General features: G+C 33.0%; 3 protein-coding genes and 1 long non-coding RNA gene across 4 annotated transcripts; 3 read left to right on the forward strand and 1 right to left on the reverse strand.

Moving 5' to 3' along the window:
• On the forward strand, positions 1,064-2,834 carry LOC104728154. Its single transcript, XM_010447182.1, has 5 exons — positions 1,064-1,159; positions 1,277-1,359; positions 1,689-2,209; positions 2,266-2,361; positions 2,476-2,834. The coding sequence occupies exons 1-5, from the start codon at positions 1,064-1,066 to the stop codon at positions 2,832-2,834; spliced, it is 1,155 nt and encodes a 384-aa protein (XP_010445484.1).
• On the forward strand, positions 3,660-4,364 carry LOC104728155 (ATP-dependent DNA helicase PIF1-like). Its single transcript, XM_010447183.1, has 2 exons — positions 3,660-4,121; positions 4,350-4,364. Exons 1-2 carry the CDS (start codon positions 3,660-3,662, stop codon positions 4,362-4,364), a joined length of 477 nt encoding a protein of 158 aa, XP_010445485.1.
• On the forward strand, positions 11,774-13,046 carry LOC104723893 (peroxidase 17-like). Its single transcript, XM_010442334.2, has 3 exons — positions 11,774-12,055; positions 12,139-12,330; positions 12,401-13,046. The coding sequence occupies exons 1-3, from the start codon at positions 11,843-11,845 to the stop codon at positions 12,992-12,994; spliced, it is 999 nt and encodes a 332-aa protein (XP_010440636.1). The 5' UTR covers positions 11,774-11,842; the 3' UTR covers positions 12,995-13,046.
• LOC104723894 lies at positions 15,086-16,030 on the reverse strand. Its single transcript, XR_757444.2, has 2 exons — positions 15,889-16,030; positions 15,086-15,761 (listed from the first exon to the last, which is right to left on the reverse strand). It is a non-coding gene; the product is annotated as an uncharacterized LOC104723894 (long non-coding RNA).

Genomic DNA, 16,036 nt, shown 5'->3' on the forward strand with positions numbered 1-16,036 from the left:
AACAAAAACTGAATAAAGAAGTTATCAAAGCCCTTATGAAACACTCAATTCTGTCAACCCGTATGTCAAAAATTTCAGGTCCGCTAGAGAGAGGTTTGATTCTACTAATGATGAGCCATTTCACATGCTTATTGTCGTTGATCGGAAAGGTGCTGATGGGAGGATATACAGTATGCCTACAACATCAAAGGTAGCTGCTTTAATCCCTAGGGATTTTCAAAAAAAAAATGTCTGACCGTGATATAGTTATTCAAGAAAAGAGTACTGATCACTTACAGAGGATACGCAAAATTCACATCTCCTATTTGTATGTACAATATCCTCTCATTCTATGCTATGGTGAGGACTGTTTCACGCCTGGTATTGAGAAATGTTATCAGAAAGCCAACAAGAAAAAGAAGAAATGTATTAGCATGAGACAGTGGTTTGCATTCAAGATTCAAGAGAGGGAAAACGAGTCTCATACTTTGTTGCATTCTGAGAGGTTGTTCCAGTAGTTTCTTTGTGATGCTTATACAACTATTGAATCTAACATACTATCTTACATCAAGTTTAATCAGTCCAAACTAAAATGTGAGAATTACAGCTCCATTAAAGAGGCAGCCGCAGCTGGAACGACTACTATGGCTGAAGAAGGTAATCAAATTTTAATACCTTCTTCTTACACCGGTGGACCTCGATATATGGTTCAAAGCTACTATGACGCAATTGCAATCTATCAGCATTATGGATTTCCTGACCTATTCATCACCATTACATGTAATCCTAAAAGGCCATAGAAAACAAGATATTGCCAAGCAAGAGGTTTAACTGCTGATGATTGACCGGATATTGTTGCAAGGATTTTCAAAATCAAGTTGGATTCTTTAATGAAAGATTTGACACAAAGGAATATGCTAGGAAAGACAGTTGCGTGTAAGTTTTTTCTTTAATGTACTTGAGATTTTATTGCTGTTTTTTTTGGTTTTTCAGATCCTCATTACACTTTGTTTCTACTATTTCAGTTATATATACTGTCGAATTTCAGAAAAGAGGATTACTACATGCTCACATTATCTTATTCATGGCTCTTCAAAGTAAGCTACCAACGGCTGGCGACATTGATAAGATCATTTCTGCAGAAATTCCAGATAAAGAGAAAGACCCAGTGCTCTATGAAGTAGTTAAAAGTTCAATGATTCATGGTCCATGTGGTTCAGCAAACAGGAATTCCCCGTGTATGGTGGATGGATCATGTTCAAAGAAATACCTAAAAAAGCATCAAGATATTACATAGGTTGGTGGTGATGGTTATCCTGTCTATAGAAGGAGGATGACAGAAGACTACATTGAGAAGGGTGGTATTAAATGTGACAATAGGTATATTGTGTCTTATAATAAGAAGCTCTCTCTTCGTTATCAAGCTCATATCAATGTGGAATGGTGTAATCAGAATGGTTCTATCAATACTTATTTAAGTATATCAACAAAGGCCCAGATCATGTTACAGTGATTGTTGAGCCTGTAGATCAATCTAAAACTAATGAAAAGTAACTCCTGGTGAAGCACCAGATACGTCTGAGAAAAAGAAGAATGAAATCAAACATTGGTTTGATTGCAGGTAGTTTTAATACACTGAAATATTAACCCGCCTATTTTATTCTTTATGACTATCTAACTTGGCTTCATGGTAATTTGTATCTCTTTAGATATGTATCTGCGTCAAAGGCAATTTGGAGGATTTTCAAGTTTCCACTTCAAAATAGATCTACCGCAGTTCAGAGACTGTCTTTTCATGACGAAGGGAAGCAACCTACTTATTTTGATGGGAAGGCTCATATTTCAGATGCTTTGGAACATATAATTAATCAAGATTCACAGTTCATGTCTTGGTTGACTTTGAATAAGAATAATGATGTTGGAAAGAATGGGAAACGAGCTCGAGAACTTCTATATGCTCAAATCCCAGCATATTTTACTTGGGATGGAAAGAATAAGCAGTTGAAGAAGAGATCAAAAGGTTTTTCTTTGGGTCGTATTAACTATGTTCCTAGAAAAATGGAAGATGAATACTATCTTAGGGTGCTTCTTAACATTGTCAGAGGTCCAATGAGTTTTGATGGTATCAAAACATATAATGGTGTTGTATACAAATCTTACAAAGAAGTATGTTTTGCAAGTGGAATTCTAGACGATGATCAAGTTTTTATTAACGGTCTAATAGAAGCAGGTCAGTATTGTTTTGGGGATTCTAAATTTTTTTTTTTGCTATGTTGCTTCTATCAGATTCTCTTGCTAGACCGGAACATGTATGGTTACAAACATGGCACCTTTTGTCCGAGGATATAGGGACAAAACAGAGAGAACAGTACAAGAATTCAGGTAATAATACATATTCGTTAAATAATCTCCCAATTTAACACAAAACTTGATCAATGTCGAATACTATTCTGTTTCTCTACTAACATGGACAATCTATATTTTTCAATTATGCAGAATTGACTCTGATAGAAGCTCATATTAGAAACTACACTGTTCAAGAAACAGAGATGATTATGTTGTTTAATGGTGGAACTCTCAAAGACATTGCGCATTTCCCTCAACCATCACGCGAAGGTATTGATAATTCCAATCGGTTAATTATTGATGAGATGAGATATAACCGTGACTTTTTGGAAGAAAATCATGCTGAATGGATAAAGATGCTAACGACTGAGCAGAGAAGTATATACGATGAGATCGCTGGTGATGTATTCAATGATTTAGGTGGTGTTTTTATTGTTTATGGCTTTGGAGGAACAGGGAAAACATTTGTGTGGAAAACACTAGCAGCCGCTGCTAGATCAAGAGGATAGATTGTTCTTAATGTCGCCTCCAGTGGCATCGCATCTTTGTTGTTAGAAGGTGGTAGGACTGCTCATTCAAGGTTTGTAATCCCTTTGAATCCTAACAAATTTTCAGTTTGCAAAATCAAGCCTAGATCAGATCTAGCTAACTTGATAAACTAATCATCGTTGTTATCTGGGATAAAGCGCCAATGATGGGCAAGTTCTATTTTGAATCTTTAGACAAAAGCTTTTCTGATATTATCAAGAATAGAGAGAACAAGGTATTTGATGGAAAGGTGGTTGTTTTTGGAGGTGATTTCTGACAAGTTCTTCCAGTAATAAATGGAGCAGGGATGCACAAATTGTGATGTCATCACTTAATGCTTCGTATCTTTGGGATCACTGCAAGGTCCTAAAGTTGACTAAAAACATGCGACTACTATCATGCAAATTAAGTGTGGATGAAGCTAAAGATATCCAAGAATTTTCAGATTGGTTATTGGTTGTTGGTGATGGTAGAATTAATGAGCCTAATGAAGGTGAGGCAATAATCGATATTCCAGAAGAATTGTTGATTACAGAAGCAGAAAATCCAGTAGCAGCAATTTGTAAGGAAATTTATGGAGATCCAACAGAAATGGACAAAAAAATGATGCTAAATTCTTTCAAAAGAGAGCTATTTTAGCACCGACCAATAATGATGTCAACACAATTAACCTGTATATGCTAGAGCATTTGCAAGGTAAGTAAACGTTTAAATTAGACTTTTTTCAAAATTATATGTCCTCTTTAACTTTAATATCTTAAATATATAAGCCTAAGTTAAATGTTTCAGTTTTTCTAGGGGGAGAAATGATCTACCTAAGTGCTGACAGTATAGATCCTACAGATTTAGATTCACTGAACAATCCGATAATCACTCCAGATTTCTTAAACAGTAAAAAGCTGTCAGGTTTGCCACACCATGCTTTACGTTTGAAAATTGGTGCGTCGGCTATGTTGCTTAGGAACATTGATCCCAAAGGTGGGCTGTGTAATGGAACTAGGCTCCAGATTACTCAACTTGCTAATCACATTGTCGAAGCTAGAGTAATAACAGGAGATAGAAGTGGTGACATAATTTTAATCCCTAACATAAATCTAACACCTTCAGATACTAAACTGCCATTCAAGATGCATAGAAGACAGTTTCCACTCTCTGTTGCATTTGCTATGACTATCAATAAGAGTCAGGGACAGTCTCTAGAGAAAGTAGGACTTTACTTGCCTAAACCTATGTTCTCTCATTGCCAACTTTATATTGCATTGTCTAGGGTTACATCCAAAAAATGTTTGAGAATACTAATACTAAACAAAGAGGGAAAGATTCAGAAGCAAACAACTAATGTTGTTTTCAAGGAGGTTTTCCAAAACATACACTGAGTCAGCAACCTCTCCGAAGGTAAAGTTGACCCACCTTATATTACTAGCTACTTCATTTCTTGGTTGGAAACACAAAGTACAATAGCTTTCATGTAATTAGTATGTTTTATTAAAATGCAGGTGCCTCATTCTTAATAAGACCACTGATTCGAGACCGATAAATCAAGCATATCAGAATTGATAGTTACAACTGATATGAATTTATATTTTACTTATTGTAATCTTATGATTTTTTCTCTAAACACGTATTTAACCCGCAATTTACTACAATTATCGTGACTGTCTAAACACAACTTATTTTATTTAGTTTGAGAGCGAAGTGATTTAACTGTTTGCAAATCACTTAAATTTGTAAAACTCAATGCAGTGAACACACTCAAATTTTTAAAACTAATTTCAGTGAATGCAGATATAGATACTAACCTCAATCAAATTACCTGAAAGACGCTTAGTGCTAGTAGCAGTACTTTGTTACATGTATGAACTTCAACCTGAAGAAACAAAACACAATTAGCTATATATATAACAGTATCAGTTAGGCTTGATTATTAGAACTTAAACAGCTTCCTCTATTACTTACCATCTTACCTTTTCAAATTGATGTATCTATATATATAGTATTAGACACTTTTATTAGTTATTGCTTATAATTTCAACTAACCTGCAAAGTAAACCATTGTTCATTAACATTATGAGTACAACTGCATGTAGTGAAAGATATCTATAAAGGTGAATTGTACTTAGCTTTCTCAAGGGTGTGTTTTTCATGCATACAGAACATAAAGATTGAATATTGGCTGTACGTCATATTAGCTCAATCGTCAAGCGACGCCCATATATGATAAGCAATCGCTAACTCAAGTGTAAGATGCAATCCTCACCGAAATTGGTTGCAAATCTGAAGATTTACAATCTTATTAACAATAAATATATTACCTTCTGTCAGTTGCAATATGATTTGACATGGGAAACCCAACATCAAAATCGAAAACAATTATTTTTTTTTACAAAACAAAGAACAGATTAATTTACCTGGAACACATCATATTAGCTCAAATCCTCGATGGCTGTCCATATCTGATAAGATAAAATCAATCGCTGATTTTATTATAAGCCGCAAATCTCCCCGAATATGTTTCCAAATTCGATGATCTACAAGTGATCAAAAACCCTTATATTACCATATGTGATTTGAAACATGATATGACATGGGAAACCCACATCAAAATCTGAAATAATTATTAAAAAACAAAAACAGAAAGAACATATTAATTTACGTGGAACCATTCGATAATTTGCATACTTTTGGCATTCTAGAGATGAAAACAATATGGAATTTTGGAGATGGAAGCTTTTCTCTAAATGTATAATCTAAATTAATCTATTATTTCTATTTAAAACATGGAAGAATCGTAACAATGGATTTTTGATTTCTCAGATTTACAAAACCAGGTAGTCGAAGATGATAAGAAAAAAAAATTGGCGTATTTTTGTTCGTGGAGACAATCAGATTTAGTTGGTGGAGACAAAAAAACAATAATGTTTTTTAATAAGCATACAAAAAGACAAGAAGCAATATATTTGCCCGAAGGCCCCAACTAACGCAAATTATTAATTTTTTCTACCTACTTCAAAGAAGTGTTTTTTAATAACTAATATATTTTTTTACGAAGTATGAAAAAGTCTTTTTCAAAAATTCTATATAAATTTTTATATGAAAGCGGATAGTTACCTTTCAGAAAATTATAATATCTAATATCAGTGGACATGCCCTTTTCTGAAGATAGGAGAAAAAATAAAACTTATTATATTAATTAAAATATTAATTAAATTAAAATGAAAGTTTGAAACTCATGTAATCACTCTCTTTTGTTTAATCCAAGAAAAACAAAATATCTATAAAAAATCTCATTCAATTAGATATAAAGTTCAAAGTAGGTTAAAGTTAAAAAAACTGGTACACCAAAACAAAAGAGTTGGTTGTCGAGCCGTATGAGGTTGGAAACTCTCAAGTACGGTTCTCAGGGAGGGAATTGATCCGCCTATTCCGACCGTGGAGAAGAGGCCATTCAACAAGGAGATTCTGAAATGGCGGAGGTTTGGTTTGCTCAAGCCGCTGAGTTTCAAACTTTCATGAGTTTCAAACTTTCATTTTGATTTAATTAATATACTAATTAATATAATATGTTTTATCTTTTCTCCTACCTTCAGAAAAAAAGGCATGTCCACTGTTAATCTGTTATTAGATGTTAGAATTTTCTGAAAGGTAACTATCCTGCTTTTATATAAAAAATTATATAGACATTTGATGCATACTCATAAGTAACAAATGCTATAAATCAAATATCTAATTAGAAAACACTCCACCATTTTAATCGAATTGCACAACTATAAATACAAAAGTGTTAAAATTATATATAGATGAAACAACCTAAATTATGTTTGTTCAATTATAGTGTACTCTTATAATTATAAAAAATAATAAAATTAAAAATATATTATCCATACATTGTAAATGAAAATACAAAATCACAAAAACAGTATAATTGTTAACTAAAAGTAAATTATATGAACAATAAGGATGTTTTAAATTGTTAACTATATAATAAAGCAATAAATATACACAATAGGAATTATTCAATACATAATATATTAGATTTTAAAACTATAGTACATTTAAAACATATAAAACATATTAGTTACATATATAGATAAAATAATAAATAAATAATATTATGCATCCCTAAACAAAACTATAGTCTCACGATATATCGCGGGTGAATATCTAGTATATATTAGATTCAAACACATTTTGATTCCATGATACTAAGTGAAAACGATTAGTCACTATCATATTTTTTTATCTAATTTTATTTAAAGCAATCAACCAAAATAGTCAAACCCTAACAAGTTCAATGTGATGCAAAGACAACATGATAATGTTATACATTTCCAGATTTTGTGTTGTGTGAATCCCAAATTGTTCACGTATATTAGGTATCTTGTGTTTCTAATCAAGCAACCATACAACACAAGAACATACTAATTAAAAATGATTTAAGGAACAAATTGAGAAATAATTCATCAACAAGTCAACCAATTAATTTTACTACTACAAACTAAACAATAGTTCATCATCAACAACTCAATCAATTTGTTTTATCAAAAACTAATAATTCAATTTATCAATGACATAGAGGGATATATATACAACTTGCAATAATCTTTTTTATTTTTGTGCTAGTAAGATGTCATTGAACATTCGGGCATTGAACCTACACACTTTTGGAAGTTTCTTTCCCCCACGTTCATCATGGCCATAACCAAGACCACCACGATGACCACCACCGCTACCATCACCAAGGCTACCACCATTTTCACCACCAGACCCACCAAGTCCACGACATGGAGCAGCAGAGCCACTACTATAACCTACACTTTAGGATCCACTTGCATACATCAAGTACGGTATATCATCAAGAAAGAGATGGGTTAGTCCAAACAACAAATTTGAGATCCTATTAGAGATTTTGAAAATGGCCAAAGCATAACACCCAAAATTTTGATGTCAAATAATCGTTTGTTAATACTATCAAAAATAAAAATCATATTAATCTTTTGCTAAAAAAATTTACGAATCTTTTACGGCACATACAAAAATCAATAGCTAAAATAATGCGGTTAAAGACATAAGTTTTAAATAATGGTCCCTTAATCTTAACAAAATATTTTTTAAAAAAATATGCGATTTAGTACTACATTAAAAATCTTGATTGAAATTTAAAACTTATTTTAAAAGTTTAAAGTTTCAGATAAAGATAGATGAAAATTAATTAAAGATAGTCAAATAAAATGATAGAAAAGGACAAATTGACCGGCTGCAAAAAAAATATGAACCAATGAGCTGAAATTGTTGCCTCCTATTATCAGAGCAAATCCTCTTATCTACACCTACTCTTTCACCTCTCTCATTTTAATGTATTTATGAAAATTGTCTCTATTTTTAATATGTTGTCACAATTCAGAAACTGTAACTATTTAGTAATAATTTTTTCCTTAGCAGTTTTTGACCATTACATACATTCACTAGAGTTTGTACTCGCGCAAACGCGGAATTTTAATCAAAAATATTTTTTATCAATAGAAATTTTTTACCTCAAATATAATCATTCAAACTTTTGAGTATAAATATAGGGAAAACTTCCAAAATCAACCCTAACTATTTCCCAAACGTTTTTTCATACCTAAATTTCAACATCTTACAAATAACAACCTAAACCGTATTTAAATTCAAATTTGTTACCTAAACTATAAAAAATGTTGTCAATTTCAACATCTTCTCAAATGGTGTTAAGTCAGAGTTTAACGATGCTGATTCAGACTGAGACTTACCAAAATGACGTTGTTTTTGTCATTTTTTGGTGTGTTGTGACAAGTAATTACCAAAAATAAAGTCCTACAACACATCCAAAAACGGACTTCAGTACCCTGTTTTTTTTACCTAATGCTTTGTTTCTTGCCACAATACACCTAAAAATGACAAAAACAATGTGGTTTGGGTAAGTCGCAGTGCTACATGAACGCCCCATGTCGTCTGACTCAACATCATTAAACTTTGATTTTGTACTGTTTGAGAAGATGTTGAAATTGAATATATTTTGTATACTTCAGGTAGCGAATTTAAATTTTAGTACGGTTCTTGTTGTTATTTGCAGGGTATTGAAGTTTTGGTATGAAAAAACGTTTGGGAAATAGTTGGTGTTGATTTTGGCCATTTTCCCTATAAATCTATACAAACACTAAAGTTAATTTACTAATACAACATACATATTGTTGAAGATAATGTTTCTAAGTTATATCTATTTGTGGGAGATTTAAGTTTAAAATTTTTATCAATAAAAATTATTAAATATAAATATAACCATTTGAAGTTTAAAAAGTAAATATATATAAACGCCATACTTATTTTACTAATTTATATATATAACATATATTGTCTATTGTCGCAATAATGTTTTTTGGCAAAACAACAATATATCACGTGGTAACAAAAAATGAGTTAAGAACCTTAGTGGAAGAGTAAACAATATTGTTGACAATCTTCTGATATTTTTTCACTGTAAGAGTTCATTTTATATTGTATATCGCATGAAAACATCTTTTTAAAAGTTCTAATGTCGAATGTCGATCGTTTACCTAATTATAGAGATCGTTTAAACATATCAATATCCCACATTAAATACAAATATACAAAGTTTCATGAGCACTTTTAGTACTATGTCGCTACAACGGGTCGTCCAAGTGCATCACCTGCCATAATAGAATTTTTGACCAAGTCAAGAATGATTAAATGGTGAAACAGTTAGACCCGACAATAGATATCTGTTCAGTAATCCAAGTTACATTCATACGTGATTTTAAGATAATAATTTTGTTATGCAATCTCAGCTTCGTCTTCTCAAAAAAACATAGTGTACTTTAAATATATTGTTTCTGCCAATGTTTTAGGTTAAAAACTTTTGATAAAATTGATGAAATCTCAAGCTTGTTTTATATATTTTTTTATATAATTATAGCACCAGTTGATAATGTGCCTTATGAGACATGCTACATCACATGTCACTTTTGTAACAGCTTGCATATCATGTTTTCTGTATTTTGTGACCATTGATTTTGTCTTTTTAGATGGATTATTTTTTCAAGATTTTTTTTATAGTTTTCCAAAAAAAAATGTGACTCTTTCAATATCTTCATTTTAGATCAATATTTTAAGTTGAGTTGCGTAATTGTAACTCCCGTGAACCAAATTGTGGAAATTAGGTAAGGGTGTCGATCGACACAGGTGTTAGTGTCGATCGACACCTTAAGTGGATGGTTCAACCGGTTCGATTTTGATTTCTTTCGGTTTTGCGTGGTTGGTTTAGGAGAGCCCTAGACTCAAGTATTGATGGAAAAACTCGACTTCTTCCACTTTTTTAGCCGTTTTCACCCTTTTATAAAGAAAAGAAGAAAGGAGAGTTTTCCAAAGAGTGTTCTTGGGTTTTTGGAGATCCTTTGTCCTGTGAGTGAGTTTTCTTCCTCGAGAGTGTGGATTCAAGACTAGGAACGTGGTGGGAAGGTTGATGTTGTGCTAGTTTCGTTGTTGGGGCTTAGATCTTGTTGTTTGGCTAAGGTGAGTGCATGACTATTGCTTATCTAAGTTGAGATCTCTGTTTTTGTGATTTTCTATGTGTTATGTGATTGTTTCCTTTGACTTCTATGTGTTTTTTTGTGGCTCATGAGGCTTGGATTTGTTCCTGAGCTCGTGTGGGATGAATAGGAGAAGTTTGGAGGCAAGATTCAGAGTTTCTGATCGTGAAGAAGCGATGCTCGGCATGAGTATCAATCAACACAAGGCATGTGTCGGTCGACACTAATGCAAGGACAGCAGGAGAAACCTACGAGCATCGATAGATGACATGTGGAGGTGTCGGTCGATGCAATTAAGGACTTTGTGAAATGTCGAGTATGCTTCGATCGACACAAGGAGTGTGTCGGTTGACGCAAGGTGGTCTATATCGATTGACACATGTCGTGTGTCGGTCGAGACAACCTTCAACAGGTGTTAGTGTCGGTCGACTCCAACCTTAAGCAGCGGTTGATGATGTGTTTGCTCTATGTTGTCTGGTTTGTTTTATTGTTTGTTGATTGTAGTATGAGAGATCTTATTGCTTTTGTGTATAGCTACATAGATAGAAAGATTGTCTCACTAAGTATTTCTGGTTATACTTATGCCTCTATTTTGTGTTGTGACGCAGGTAAAGGCAAAGTGTGAACGTGGAAGTAAAGCTATAAAGAGGAGGATGTTCTAGAGACTCGGTTGATTGTTTTGTCTCTTTGATAGGATGTTAGAGTAAAAATTAGTTGTCTAGAAGGGTTGTTAGGATTAATGGTTCTATGACTTTGTTTATGTTTTGAATTATGCTGAAATTGGTATCATGTTATTCATTTATTCATTATTGGTTTATTGGAATTTTTTTGTGTTATATGTTGTTATTGATTTGGGTTAGCTTGTTATTGAGTATGAGATCAATAGTTATTAGGATATTATAAAAAAAATCGAGTTTTTTAGTAAATTTTATATAGATATTTTTTATTATTTACTAAAACAAATTTACAATATTTTTTTACTATTTTAAATTTGATTAATTTTACTTATTTTGTTACTTATTTATTTTTTATTATTGTTAATTATAAGTAATAAATATGTAATCAATGAATATTAAAATAATATTTTTAATAAAAAATATAGTATTGTTGATGTAGAAGAAGAAAAAAAGAAAAAAAGGTTAATTTTATATATATATATAGATTATTAATTAAGTAATGCTAATAGTGTATTTGGATTTCGGATATAATCTTTAGAATAAAACGTAATACTATTAGCTTAAAATAATTACTTATTCAAGTAATGAATTATTTTAATCTTAAAGAAAATAACTATTTATTTTTTCTTTCCTCATTTTACCAATCTGGTTCCTTATTCAAGAAAGATCTTTATAACCAAACAAAGTCACTTCGTCTTCCATCACTGAAACCCAAAAGAATAAAAGAAAATATAAAAAGGAAAAAGTATGTCTCTTCTTCTTCTTCTTCGTCCCCATCTCATCCTCTATCTTCTCATCTTGACGGTGGTTAACGGTGAAATCCTCCGAGCAAGATTCTACAGTGAGACATGCCCTGAAGCTGAATCCATAGTAAGAAGAGAAATGAAGAAAGCTATGATTAAAGAAGCAAGAAGCGTTGCTTCAGTCATGCGTCTTCAATTTCACGACTGCTTCGTCAATGTAAACACAAACCACACCATAGAATCTTTCTCTTTCTCTCTTCTTGATTTCTAACTTTGTTTCTCTCTTGATGATTAAATAAGGGATGTGACGCTTCTGTGTTGCTTGATGACACACCACACATGCTTGGTGAGAAACTATCACTTTCCAACATCAATTCACTGAGATCTTTCGAAGTCGTTGATGAGATTAAAGAAGCTTTAGAGGAAGCTTGTCCAGCTACTGTCTCTTGTGCTGATATTGTTATCATGGCCTCTCGTGATGCCGTTGCTCTAGTAAGTAGTTTCTTCGAAAGTTTCTCGGTTTAGCGACTTCGGTTTTGTAATTTTGGTCTTGAACAACCAGACAGGAGGACCTGACTGGGAGGTGAAGCTAGGGAGGAGAGACAGTTTAACAGCGAGTCAGAAAGATTCAGATGATATCATGCCGAGTCCGAGAGCCAATGCAACTTTCTTGATTGATCTCTTCAAAAGATTCAATCTCTCTGTAAAAGACATGGTGGCTTTATCAGGGTCTCACTCAATTGGTAAAGGTCGATGTTTCTCCATCATGTTTAGGCTTTATAACCAATCCGGGTCTGGTAAACCTGATCCAGCTCTCGAACCAAGATACCGGAAGAAGCTTAACAAGCTCTGTCCTTTGGGTGGAGATGAGAATGTGACCGGAGATTTGGATGCAACGCCACACGTTTTTGACAATCAGTACTTCAAAGACTTGGTTTCAGGGAGAGGGTTTCTGAACTCTGACCAGACTTTGTATACGAGTAGAGAGACGAGAGGGTATGTGAAGATGTTTAGTGAAGACCAAGCTGAGTTCTTCAGAGCTTTTGAACAAGGGATGGTGAAGATGGGTGATTTGCAATCTGGAAGACCTGGAGAGACTAGGTTAAATTGTAGGGTTGTTAATAGAAGGCCTAGTGATCTGCTGTTTGACTCTTGAATTTAGAGAGATGTTATGATTTCTAAATAGATGCAAAACTTTTTAATACTTATGCCATGATCTTTGAATTTCCACAAGTTGATTGTGAACAACAGTCCCTGTGGAAGCCTGCGGTTGCAAATTCGATCTGTAAAACTGGAAACAATGTCGAGTCAGTGAAATCATACAAGTATCCAAAATCACAAAACAAGGAGATTTGGTTTATCTGAATTGTCGTCTGTGAACATGTAATTCTGAGGTAAGCTTAAAATGCATATTACAACATATAACACAAATGCTTACCCCTGGTGACAAGTTTGGAGACATACTAAGAACTTGGACTCTGTTTTTGTATGCTGCTTCTTCAATAGACCAACTGAGAGTAAGCCTTTTCTTGTTCCTTTTCCTCTAAATACCACAGAAATGTGTCAATAGCCTCTACATATAACCATACATTACAAACCTTCGCCTGCAGCTAGCTACACACATACAAGTTCCCAATTACAACAGCAACAGAACAGTTTTGGAGCAGAAACAAGTCTGTAGACTAACTAACTAGTCGTCGCACGCACCCTGTTGTCCATAGCATTTTACGATGAAACATTACATCGGATTAACATGCATATGAGCAAAACAAATACTCACAATGTTAAACTAAGAGGGGCTAAAACAACAACAACAACAACAACAAAAACCCACAAATTGGAGAATTTGATAATGAACTCAACAGAGAACGTCAAAATGTAAAACATCTCAAACCATCATTATGAATAGAGAGACACATTGCTTATAATGGCATCTACGATTTGATTTTCAATACTGAAACTTGCAGATTTACATACAATTTAGATAAAGTCTATGTGAGAGTTCAGAAACATGGAGACTTACCTCCACGAAGATGTCTCACAATAGCCGGAAATCAACAAACAGATGCACCACCTCCGTAATCTCGCGGCGAGGCTTGGCTAAGGTTCACCGGAGAACTCATTGTGAAATAAAACTTTGGGTTTGAACATAACTGGGCCGAATACTGATGTGAGGCCCAATTTAACTGACCGTCAAACCGGTTCAAGAATAGACGCAATCTGATCAGAGTCAAATGTTCCGGTTTAAGGTAGCAGAGGTGATGTTGGTTATCATGTTGCTCTAACCAGCTGGTCCATTTATTATTGCATTTGAGTGATGTTCGTTTCTATATTTGATGTATTTAGATGCTCAATCTAAATGCAGCTACTTTTGTTTGTTATGCTTTTCTTATTTATTTATGAATATGCATATTCATTCGATTACATGGGATAATCCCCTCTTTTAAAAATCTCACCCTAGCACCGATTACGCCCCGTAAAATCGCTAGGCACACCCTCTCTGTCTCGATTAATGACTAATCCCTGCCTAGTATCGATTATCCGATTATACCGTCTAATCTGATTAATTCTCGTATAATTTTGTATATACCGATTATTTTTGGAGCCAAATATAAATCAAAAATATATTTTTTTGTTATTTAGACATTTAAATTAAGAGTTTATGATGTTTTACAATAACTAATGTACAAACTTTTAATTAAAATCATAATTTTTTCCTTAATATTACATTTTTATGTTTTTACCGTAATTTTAAAGACAATACTATAGCTTTATATTTTATTTGATATTTTTCTTTTTACATCAACATAATTATGCATATATTTAGTACTATATATTTTTAATTTATTATTAATTTTATAAAATAACCCAAAAATTATTTCCCGATTAATTCCCGTTTAATCTCCGATTTTCTCGCTAGGCCCACCCCGACTGCCCGACTAGCGCCTAGCGATTTCTAAAACAGTGTATGTATCAACATGACTAAAATAGATAATGTTATAAAAAAGGTGTGCTACTGTATATGAGTTTTGAGTGTAAATTACTAGTGGTGTAAATAGCAGTCTAGATAGCGTGATTAAACATCATACACACATTAACTTCTTTTGGATTAGACGTTTTTAAATATTCTCAATTTATCACAACAAGATTAAGATTAAGAATTTTTTTGGTTACTAAAAAGAAGAAAATAAAATGGATACTCATTAGGTTAGGTGTATAAAAAACAAATGAAAAGGACGAACATATATAACAAATTGTAACACTGTACTGATCCTAATAGAACAAATGTCTTTAATGCATATTGTCATAATATGTACGTACCAGAACAAAAGATGGAAGGCTACAATTATAAACATAACAACTCTAGTTCCCTCATGTGATCTTTTCTTGACTTATGTCTCAAACTTGGACCACACAGGACCATGTGAATTTTCCCTGCGGTTTATAAACACCCAAATGTTATCATCATCTCCACGATCCTCATCGTCATCATCATCATCATCATCAACGACACCAATACCAACACCAACACGTACCAACAAGAGCTTACCATATTATCCCATGCACACAAGGTAAAGGTTATGAAGCTTGATGAGATACTCTTGGCTAATGAACTTAACACTTTAACAATTTGAACAGTTAAAAAGGAAAAACAAACTAATAATCAATAATGCTGACCAAAACATCTCATTCAAAAAAAAACAAAAATGCAATCAAGTCATACAAAAATTGCAATGAAAAGGCAAAAAATAAGAGATTTATCATTATTATCTGTGACAAACACATCTATAATGATAAGCACTATTGATAGGGTCATTGCCTTCGACTGGGACTTGCTCAGCTCTGCATTTGTATCTGCATCCTCTGCACTCGTTGTACGTACAAGTTGGTGCCGTCGACCCTATCATATTCCTCCTCGAATTCTGCTTTGAAATATTTTTAAATTAAACACATATATATATATATATATAGTACTGTATTATTATATAGCTAAATCAATTAGAAATTGATGGTTTCCTTATAGTAATTACTTATAAAATGGGAATTTACCAGGATATGTACTTGCGAGAGAAGTGAGACCGTATTTTCGATAGAACGAGGTCTTGAGGCTGGTTCAAAAAGCATGAACACACACATACGAGAAAATTCGAAAAAAAAGAAGAACAAAGTCACTTCGTTGTATTGAAATCACTTATAG

Source organism: Camelina sativa, chromosome 11 (assembly GCF_000633955.1).
Source record: "Camelina sativa cultivar DH55 chromosome 11, Cs, whole genome shotgun sequence".
Classification (NCBI taxonomy): Eukaryota; Viridiplantae; Streptophyta; class Magnoliopsida; order Brassicales; family Brassicaceae; genus Camelina; species Camelina sativa.

Bases quoted from the DNA above. Each gene is read 5' to 3' on its own strand.
- LOC104728154 (XM_010447182.1), top strand. From the start codon at position 1,064: ATGGCTCTTCAAAGTAAGCTACCAACGGCTGGCGACATTGATAAGATC. The intron at 1,160-1,276 runs GTAGTTAAAAGT...GATATTACATAG, and splicing joins AAGACCCAGTGCTCTATGAA to GTTGGTGGTGATGGTTATCC. The intron at 2,210-2,265 runs GTCAGTATTGTT...TGCTTCTATCAG, and splicing joins TAACGGTCTAATAGAAGCAG to ATTCTCTTGCTAGACCGGAA.
- LOC104728155 (XM_010447183.1), top strand. From the start codon at position 3,660: ATGATCTACCTAAGTGCTGACAGTATAGATCCTACAGATTTAGATTCA.
- LOC104723893 (XM_010442334.2), top strand. From the start codon at position 11,843: ATGTCTCTTCTTCTTCTTCTTCGTCCCCATCTCATCCTCTATCTTCTC. The intron at 12,056-12,138 runs GTAAACACAAAC...TGATTAAATAAG, and splicing joins TTCACGACTGCTTCGTCAAT to GGATGTGACGCTTCTGTGTT. The intron at 12,331-12,400 runs GTAAGTAGTTTC...TTGAACAACCAG, and splicing joins CTCGTGATGCCGTTGCTCTA to ACAGGAGGACCTGACTGGGA.